Source organism: Siphateles boraxobius, unplaced genomic scaffold (genome assembly GCF_051911475.1).
Source record: "Siphateles boraxobius isolate OS27281-9 unplaced genomic scaffold, OSU_SipBor_1 56, whole genome shotgun sequence".
Taxonomy (NCBI): domain Eukaryota; kingdom Metazoa; phylum Chordata; class Actinopteri; order Cypriniformes; family Leuciscidae; genus Siphateles; species Siphateles boraxobius.
The window spans coordinates 2,776,521-2,787,205 of NW_027509182.1; the positions used below are offsets into that span (position 1 = coordinate 2,776,521).

At 38.5% G+C, this 10,685-nt stretch overlaps 1 protein-coding gene across 1 annotated transcript in view; it reads right to left on the reverse strand.

Annotated features, from left to right (window-relative positions):
• camk4 (calcium/calmodulin-dependent protein kinase IV) overlaps positions 1-9,776 on the reverse strand; it is a 67,106-nt gene extending 57,330 nt beyond the window's left edge. Inside the window, exons 1-2 of the mRNA XM_077206389.1 lie at positions 7,594-9,776; positions 7,346-7,492 (exon numbers count right to left, since the gene is read on the reverse strand). Coding sequence (XP_077062504.1) covers positions 7,346-7,455 — 110 coding nt within the window. The 5' untranslated portion in view covers positions 7,456-7,492; positions 7,594-9,776. The remainder of the gene's footprint in view (positions 1-7,345; positions 7,493-7,593) is intronic.
• Positions 9,777-10,685: the final 909 nt, after the last annotated feature.

Below are 10,685 nucleotides of genomic sequence, written 5' to 3' on the forward strand. Positions count from 1 at the left end.
CACTACGTTGCGGCCAGAGCACAGATCTCATTCTACCTCTAGCTATTCATACAAATGCATGGGCAAAGCTTCCCGGGGTGTCAGAATGGGTGCTGAACACTATAAAAAGAGGCTATTCGCTACAGTTCGCTCACACTCAGAGCTCATAGAACACAGGACCATATTACTCGAGCATCTCGAGAATCTGGGTCTCACAGTCAATTGGGCGAAAAGTTTGCTGTCTCCCAGTCAGAAAATTTCTTTTCTGGGCACAGAACTGGACTCGCTGTCTGACAGCGCGTCTGTCGCCGGAGCGCGGACTGAACATTCAGCGCGCCGCAAAATCCTTCCGCCGCGGCACTATAGTCCCGCTCAAAAGGTTTCAGAAAATGCTGGGCCTCATGGCCTCAGCATCTTCGGTACTCCAGCTGGGTCTGCTTCGCATGCGCCCACAGCAGTTATGGCTGAAAGCGCGAGTTCCACCTCGGGCATGGGGCTACGGTCTGTTTCGCCTCAAGGTTGATCTGAAATGCGTCTCAGCTCTGAAACCTTGGAGAGCGGTATCTGGACTGGTATCAGTCAGGCATGAGCCTGGGGACTTTCTCGAGTGTGAAGGTGGTGTCCACGGACGCCGCCACCTCGGGATGGGGAGCGCTGCTTGAGGGCAGATCGATCTTGGGCAAGTGGTAAGAACAGGAAAAGCTTCTACACATAAACTGTCCTGTCTAGAAATGATGGCAGTCGACAACGTGCTGAGGCGTTTTTGTCCCCAGATAAAAGGTCATCACGTCTTGGTCCGGTCGGTCAGTGGTGTCATATATAAATCACCAGAGTGGCATCAGGTCTCGAAACCTTTATAGGCTGACGGAACGCCTCCTGGTCTGGGCTCAGCACAATCTGCTTTCATTGAAAGCAGCGCATGGGACAGACTGCCCAGAAACAATGTTCCAGCAGGAGAATGGTCACTGCTACCCAGTTCAGGCTGAACGTTTTTCACCCTGACAGCGTGGTACACTGTTAACCCTTTCACACGTACGATCACACTGGTGTGATCAGTCTTGGCTGGTCCCTGGAGCGTACGATCACACCGGTGTGATTAGAACGGTCAGTGCATCACGTGATCAACTGCTAAATTCAAATGTGCTTTCGCGCGTTTGCTGGTGCTGAGCCAGAGAAGGACCAACTCAGTGCTGTCATATATCACAACTATTGAGTGTTTTCAACCACATAATGTTTATTTTAGGTTTCAGACATTTAAATACAGACAAGTACCAGCAAAACCATGATTTTGAGTTTGTAACATACAACGGTCTAAAATATAACGGTCGCCTTGAAAAACTCACGCTGGGGGGACAGTTAGAATATTTTAAACTTACGTGTGAAAGGGTTAATATGGTTAGCTCCCGTAGGATGCTATTTATGGGGAATGATGCTTCTAGCCTCTCTTCTCTGACTCTCTGTGAGTCCATGGTGATTATGCACTATATAAGCCCGGGCTACTGAGCTTGGGACTTTGGTGTCGGATCCTAGTACGCACAGCGTTTTACACTGTGTTCGGTTACTAACGTAACCTCGGTTCTCTCTAGAAGAGGGAACGAGTACTGCGTATCTTGCCGTGCTTACAACATGCTCTGGTTCGCTTCGGAGATGAAAAACCAGTTTGTATCAGCCTGTCGAGCTATATTTATAGTCAAGTCAAGTCAAGTCAAGTCACCTTTATTTATATAGCACTTTTTACAATACAGATTGTATCAAAGCAGCTTCACAGTGATAACATGAAAATAATATAACAGAGTTTGTTTATAAAAGAAAATTGAGTCAACGTCCACCTTAAGTAAGGCAGATCAATAATATTATTGAATATTAAATGTCCCCAACTAAGCAAGCCAAAAGCCAAGGCAACAGTGGCAAGGAACCAAAACTCCATCAGGTGACAGAATGGAGAAAAAAACCTTGGGAGAAACCAGACTCAGTCGGAGGGCCAGTTCTCCTCTGGCCAACGAAGGAACAGTGCATGATTTATGATTCGGGCAGCATTACAAGGCAGATTGGATCGGAACATTTAGAATATTTATCCATTTCCATCTTTTAGAAGTCCAAGTAATCACTCCGGTGTTGAGACGAGTTGTTGAGGATCAGTGCCGTCCACCATAGAGGGTCCATATCGCCGGTTTTGAGTCGTCTCTTCACAGGCTTTGTGATTGGGGTATCTGAAGTCTCCGTGAACGGCTGGATACAAACTGGAGCTGACGAACGCCGTTTTTCTCGGGACTCGCGTCCCGAGATAACAGCAGAAAAGCAAAATATATTTATAGGTCAAGGCCACGCCTATTTCGGCGGGGGCCTCTCTTGATAGGCAGCTGCTGTTGCCGCAGGTCAGCCAATAGGCACGCAAGCCACCTTGCCTATGTCTGCATGCTGCTGCAACGCGTTTTACATTCATTTCAAAATGAAGGATAATTTTTCACTTCAATATCTCGTGGAAAAGAGGTTTTCCCCATAGCGTAAGATATTACGCAGTACTCATTCCCTCTTCTAGAGAGATCCGAGGTTACGTTAGTAACAGAGTACGTTTTCACCTAGCAGTCAGAAAAAAAATCAGATAAAAAAAAAAATTAATTACATGGATGGAGGGACCAGAATATCACAAAGATTTGGAGTGGGCCCTTTAGACCAGCAAGTAACCAACTATAATATTCTAGCAACGCTAGAAAAACGCACAGAAATAGCTAAAAAAAACACAAAATACCATAGCAATACACAGACAAAAAGTCCCATGGTACTACCATGTTACTAGCAATCCCTGGGAAACCACTAGGATCTTGCCAGTGATTTTTTGCTAAGGCAAGAACCACTCACATATTTTCCAGAAAATGTATAAATCTGGGATCATTTGTAATGTTGTGCCTCAGCGCTGTCCGGTGAGTAATCACATTAACAGATATATTACCCCCTGTCAGCAGTCAGCACAGATGCATGTGATTCTTTTCTTCCAAGATTAATTGCATTAACTGAATTTATCTTTAAGTGCCTGGAGATAAGCATCACTCTCAGCTGAACGGATGGCAAAATCCATTGGTCTTGCTTCCGCAGGCTGTACCAGCTCCATATGCGGGTGTTGTGCTGTAATACGTTCATGCGCCGGGTTTCCGTTCCTCAAATTAGACACCTTGATTGTGAATGTTCAGCATCTGCCATAAAACCTCATAACAGCTTTATAATTAGGTCTTATTAATTTTCACCAAATGTTATTTGTATGTTCTGAAAAACAAAGCAAAAGCTAAATGTTTTTTGTAGGATACATATTTTCAATCAGTGGAAGAATATTGTTTTACTATACAATTTGTCCAGTAAGGCACTTAGAGTATATATTCATGCTCCTTTAAAGGAACTAAGCGTCCATTTCCATTTGAACTGTGGCCCAGGTCTCTCCAAGTGTCTAGAAAGTACAGACTGTAGGCAGCTCTCATCTAGGCTGATATAGTAGTATGGTGTGTGGAGCAGCATTTGTTACATAGAGAAATACAATTTATGGGCATTCAGCAACAATTCATTGCCAACCCATCAAAGATCGATGAATGTTCCCCCTCCTACGCACTGCTGTGCCCAGTCCAGAGAGGCTGAAACACCACAATCTGATTATCCAAGACAATTTGGGTACAGCACAAACAAATAATGTTATATTTCTGATATTTAAAAAATAAAAAAATTCCAAATATTATGGTATCCAATCCATAATGATACTGCTATTTAAACCTGTTCGCAAAAAAAGTACCATCCATGATTTTTGGACACCATGCAAATATAATTGTTTTTTTTTAGATGTGTCTTAGCTACACCTAAGACACATCTAAAAAAACATTAATATTAGCATGGTGTAATTTTTGGGCTTTATGTAATTGTTTTTTACAAAATATATAAATAAACATAAATGAATAATACTCAAATAAAAAAATTAAAAATTAAATAGTTCACCCAAAAATGAAAATTTTGTCATCAATTACAAATTAACCTGTAAGACTTTTGTTCATCTTCGGAACACAAATGAAGATCTTTTTGATGAAATCTCTGAGAGCTTTATGTCCCTCCGTTGGCAGCTATGCAACTATAATGCTTCATAAAGTTCATAAAGAGATTGTAAAACGAATCCATATGTATTCAGCGGTTTAGTCCAAATTGTCTAAAGAGACTTGATCGCTTTATATGACTAACAGATTTAATTTAGGCTTTTATTCACATTTAAACATTGATCAGCAAACATACACAGAAGTTCAACCAAACCTGTTTGACATGCGAGAACAAACCTCTTGCGGAAGCTCAAACGTGCTGCCTAACACACAATAATGAACCTCGTTGATTCTTACGGAAGCCTAAACATGCTGCGTAACACGAAAATGAACCTCATTTATTATTATTGAAGCATCGAAGTGGTAGTAGTGGGGACAAAAATTGCTCAGATTTCATTAAAAATATCTTCATTTGTGTTTCAAAGATAAACAAAAGTCTTATGGGTTTGGAACGACATGAGGATAAGTATTTGAAGACAGAATTTTCATTTTTGGGTGAATAGTTGTTGAGGAAGTAAGTGGTTCAATAGTTGTTAAGGAATCATCTTGTCCTAGATTGCCTGCCAAATAAAAAAGTACACTATGAAGTTCTGCTGATAAATGTTTCAGACTCGGTGTCCTGGTAACACTTTGTACTTTGAGGATGTCCTATCCTATTTATTGCCTGGAGAGAAATGAATTGGTGGCAATGTAAACACCACTCAGGTTTAGACTAATGACTCCAGTCTTAGACTAATGATTCGTTTATCTAATGATGTCACTTTTCCCATGAGTCTTATTGAAACATTTCAACAGACTCCTAATGTCTGCCTCGTGTACATGAATTCATGATGACGATCAATAAATGCCCTGCCTTAGAAAGAAGAGAATTTGTGTTAAATCCATCTATCCTAAATATTCAGATCTCTACACAAATAAAGAGAAAAGAGCTAAAGCCTGACAATAAAACACATCATATTCCTGTAGAATTAGATTCAGATTCAGGATTTTGCAATACAATTTTGATGTAGCACTTTACATGAAAAAGGTAAAAAATTTGTGTCCCATTGTCCCAAATAGGTAATGTTTTTTTAAAGCAGTAAAGTTGATTGTTTATAATACTTCTGGTGTTGAATACATTGGTCTGGCTCAATGCCGTTACCAAAATTATTTATATATATATATATATATATATATATATATATATATATATATATATATATATAAGCAGTGGCGTCATGCCCATTCAAAGTGAGGGGGCACGTGCCCCCTCAGATTTTTCCTCCCTGATAATTTTTTTGTCACAACTTTATTCCCATTATGCTCCACAATTACCAGAGCCTATGACGACTCAAATGTATTCTCCTGTGTGTGTAATAAATCGGTCAGCATCAGCCCGCCCCTTTTTCCTAATATGGTGTCTGTGTATATCAAATCTAGAGCGCTACGCGCGTAGAATCTTTTCTGTGTATGTTCAAGCAACTCACACTCACTCGTCTCGCAAGTTGAGCTGGCAATGTTTTACAGATGGTCTTGAAGTGGTAAGTGGGCAAAGCAACAAATCGGCATTGAATTAGTTAGATGATATTAAAAGGTAGTGGGATTATTTGTGGTTGACCTGGAAATTTTAACTTGATCAAAAAGTTATGGATTTGATATTAGCTGCGAATTCAGAGCATTAACTTGTGTCAAGTGTAACGTTATCGATAGCTAGCCTAGTCTAACCGTAAACTAGTTGGCTAACGTTACTGCCTGCCATACAAAGCCAATAAGCCATAGTAGGTTAAATGTACAAGTTACAAATTACTAGCTTTTCTGTTAGCTCATAAATTACTCTTTACAAGTTCCTTATTTAAAATATATTAATGAGCAGTGTAACTACAGTATTTCAATGATTTTACTAAATTAATGTTACATATTACATTTGATTTGATTACTTTTTTACATTTCTGTCAAATATTAACCATTTTCAAATAAACAGGTTAGTGTTGACCTTATTCAGCACTGAAATCTGTCAAACTTCTTTCAAAGTCCTTCATCACATATTAATATTAAAATAACTTAATTTCAGAGCACCACAAAGTCAGACCTCAGCACCTTTATGTACCTTTAATGTAAGATCGTTCTTAGGTCACATATACCAATTTAAAATCATAACATAAAAATGGCAATGGTACTGTTTTTAAAATCATGTGTACAGTAAGTGTGTGTGTAAACATGCTTTAATGAAGTACACTTCAAAAGCTTTTGAATTTGAGCTTACAGTTCTTTCATCAACCTGTCTTTTACTTAAACTTACAAAATAGATACTTTAACTTAGTCCTCAGATAGAGGAGGGTTGCTGCTAGCTCCGTTAAGGTATTTCCGTCCCTCCCAAACTGCATTGAATTGGTATGTTTAGCAGCCAGAATTTAAAAATGTTCAGGGGGAGAAACCCCCTGACCCCTCCTAACATGATCCATATCACCCGTCAGAAAACAATTGCAACGTCTCAGATTGTGCCCCCCCCAGAATTTTGGCTTGCATGACGCCCCTGTATATAAGGTTAGAAAAAAGTGTATCAAATACCTATAAACCAACATTTCCAAAATAGTTGACCACTACAAGTGACAGAAAACAGCAACATTTTGGTTAAAACCCTGGTTAACAAAAGACACAAATCCCTTGTTTTTTGGAGTGAGAACTATTAAATGTCTTGTCAAGTTTTACAACATTTTGTATTGTTGACTGTAATCGTCAAGCCCAACCCTATTACCAAAATTACTACAAGAAAGATAAGCAAATAAGCCATTCAAATTTAATTCAAGAAAGTGTATCAATACCTGTAAACATTATAGGTGTATCGATGCCTATATTTAAAAATGACAGCAAAATTTAGGTCAAATGCTATTTCCATGAACGCAGCCTACAATAAAAAGGCTACACAAACACCACATTCTTTGAGTGACAACTATTAGATCTCATACTGGTCAATTAACAAGAAATTGTACACACATTTTAGTGTTGACTGCGTTTGTCAAGCTCAACTATTCAACAGTTTTACCAAAATTACTATTAAAATGATTAAAATAATAGGCTATTTTGTCCACACACACACACACACACACACACAAAATAGTCTAATATTTATTAGAAACTATAAACCATAAACCAACATCTGCCGGCCGCGACGCACATATTGTGGTAACGTTAGCCTATATTTTGTTAGGGGTCCAAGAAATGAATTGTCTTTGATAAGCGTTTGCAAATCTGCTTATTTTCAAAGATGCACCACATCCACCCACAAAACTCACAGTAGCCTACTGCTGCAACCCACTTACCGTCCCAATTCAGACTCCAGCTCATAGAAGTCCGCCAGCGTCTCTTTCTTGGATCCATCGATCCAGTATTCAGGAGCGGCTCTAGAAGCGGGCATTGTCACTTTCAGCATCTCCAGCGCTTTAGTTCACTATCAGCGCAGCGCCGACCTGTTCAGAAACAACAACGTCAAGAAATGGCGTGGTAAAAGCGGGCACACAATCTAGAGAGGCAAATGATATACATGATTTCCGAAAGAGTTTGCCATTACCTGTAATGTGTGTTGGTGAGGTGCGCTGAGTGGCCGTGAATGTGTATCGTCAGTTGATCACGGTTGTCATGTCGCTCTCCCTGAACAGGGCGCGCGCGGCTTCCACTGGGTCTTACTGTCGCCTATGTAGGGCGCTGAGGATGTGTGTGTGTGTGTGTGTGTGTGTGTGTGTGTGTGTGTGTGTGTGAGAGTGTGAGAGAGAGAGAGAGAGAGAGAGAGAGAGAGAGAGAGAGAGAGAGAGAGAGAGAGAGAGAGAGAGAGAGAGCGAGCGAGCGAGATATTTACCTGGATTCAATGGACGTCACATATTACATAACTACTCTGGTATATTTTTCAGTTAGATATCATTATAAATGATATACCATATGAAATATACAAAATGAATACCATAAATGTCAGATAGTTATTAAACATATCGATTTCATCTAATTTTTTTTTATTAACAAACGACACCTTTTCTGTCTATGTAATGAATAATTGGCAGATTTCAATAGGCTACATGCAGCTGGGGGAATCTCTGCCATGAAATGAAAAAAGGTTATTTCACCCCAAATCAGACTTCTTATTTTATTTACAGATTACCAACCCAATTTTTTTTACATTTATTTTCAACTGCGTTTTTGAAACAACGTTTTCAGAAACTAAAACAAAAAGAGGGCGCTAAATATTTTCGCTCGCTAACAGATCGCTGAGGTAACCATAGCAACAGTGCACTGCACGGGTGCCTAGGCTATTGATAAAGGGCAAACGCTTATTTAGTTCTATAACAATACAAACCATATTGTATTCCAATGTATTCCAAATTCTAATTTCCAAATTGGTGATGTTAGTAGGCTATCCACCTTTTTCCTGGTTAGCGAATTTACCCATGATTCATTGCGGGTTTGAACCGTGAGCCGGTTGTCCTTTTCCGGTTCTAAGCTTTATGAAGATTAGGCGCCGCTTGCTCAGAACGTCGCAGTGATGTGCTGGTTAGAAAATATGTGAAATAAGTAGGGCTGCCCCTGCCCATGCACAACTGAAGTTGGGTTGGAAGTTATGTATACTATATGGGAGAGAATGCTAAACCATAATGAGCGTTTTCGTAATATATTGCCTATTCTGCATCTCAACGCACGCATAAGCTTGACACAAAAAACCCGGCAAAAGTAATGATTATGCATTAAACATTTGAATTGCTTATTAATAACTAGTGTTTTCTGTAAGTGTCGACTGTAAAGATAAATTTGATGATGCTGACTCGCCATCTTCTCAGTAGTGAACGCGCCTATAGAGAGAAATGCACACTTCATACGAATTAACCAATACATAAGCAGAGAGCAGCCCATTTCTCGTTTTTAATTATTTTGTTTAAAAGTACACATTTCAAGCTTTCTATAGATATACTTATCATGTATGTGAGGCAACGCTGAGTTTCGTTGATTAATAAGACGCGCTCCAGTTCACGCGCCCGCGCCTCCGTGTCCTGTATATCTACTATTTGTGCTTCTTATTTATTATTCCAGACAATTTGTTGATAAAACATTGATAAAAATGAAGATACAATTTAACTAAACGAAATTCACTTTAAAGAAAGGCTTTCTACAAAAAAAACTTGATAAGTGGTCAAAATCATGTCTGAGCCATTCCAAATGTTTTCCGATATATTGAGCATCTTATGATCATATGACTCATCTTATGCGGTTCCCTTTTCATATAATCAACATAGATGAAATAAATTTAAAAAAAAAACATTATATTGTGAAACTTAAATATAAAACGTATGTTTAGTTTTTTTTTTGTTTAACTTATATTTAAGTGTCACACTGCTCCGCTTTGCTCATGTGCTCTGGTGTGTAGCCTATAGCCTTTACATGCATGTGTGCGTGATGTGATGGAGGGGTGCGATTCTCGAATATTAATTGCATAATACCCAGCGATCTTCGAATATTATTTTTGCTTGAAATGCCCATCCCTACTGGTAACGTATTACACCTTTTTCGTTGGATGCTTCAGTTTTAGCGCAGCTAACCAAAAACGTCTACTCTCTGGTATTGAATGTAGCTGATACGCATTCTCTCCTTTTTATCTTATGCTCAAAGCACCCAGTTTCTAAAAAGTTTTTTTTATCTTCTTTGAATTGTTAAAAGAACCAACAACAGCACATGTAGAGCCTGAACTCATTCTCTCACTGCTAATACAGTACGAACCGGAAGTAGGCAACCGGAGTCGTCGTCATGGCGGCGCCCATTGTTTAGAGCAGAATAAGGTGGATAGTATCAATTTTTATAACTTTTAGTCCCAGTTTCACAGACAGTCACGGTTTTCCGGGTTTAGTCACGGTTTTCACAGGGTTAGATTAAGCCAGGATTAGGCTTAGTTCGATTAGGGCATTTAAGTAGCTTTTATAAATGTGCCCTAGAAAAAAAAACATTACTGGTTTGCATCTGACATATTTTAAGATATGTCAGCACAAGTTACTTTCAGTTAAAACAGCTCAAATATGCATTTTAGTCTGGGACTAGGTTTAAGCCTTGTCTGTGAAACCGGTTAGTTAGTTTATTATATTGGTCTGGCTCAATGCTGTTACCAAAATTATTTTATAAAAGGATAAGTCAATTAATCTGTTTTATTGTTTAATATAAGAAAAAAAAGTGTATCAAATAGCTATAAACCAACATAGTACCTAGTGCTAGTATTAGCTAGTGCTAGTACTAAGTGACAGCAACATTTTGTCAACTTGTCAGGCGTCTTCCCTATATGGATTAGTATGGAATGCATATCGATAAAGTGCTTATATTATATATCACTTTTTTATAGATTGTTATGAATTATATTTATTACATAAATTAATAATAAAAAATACAAGCCATAGAAGCCTTACAAATTACTGACAAAATTCAATAAAATGAACACAATGCCCCAAATAAGAAATTATATTTTGCATAAAGTCAAATGAAGTCCAATAAGATTTGACACACTAAACTTTTTTCATGGGCATTAAACGAACAAAAACGCATTACTATACAAAATATAGATATTTAATTTTGGACAAAATGTGAATTATAGTAAGATTTTTTGTTGAAGTTAATTTTGTTTGTTTTTAAAATAGT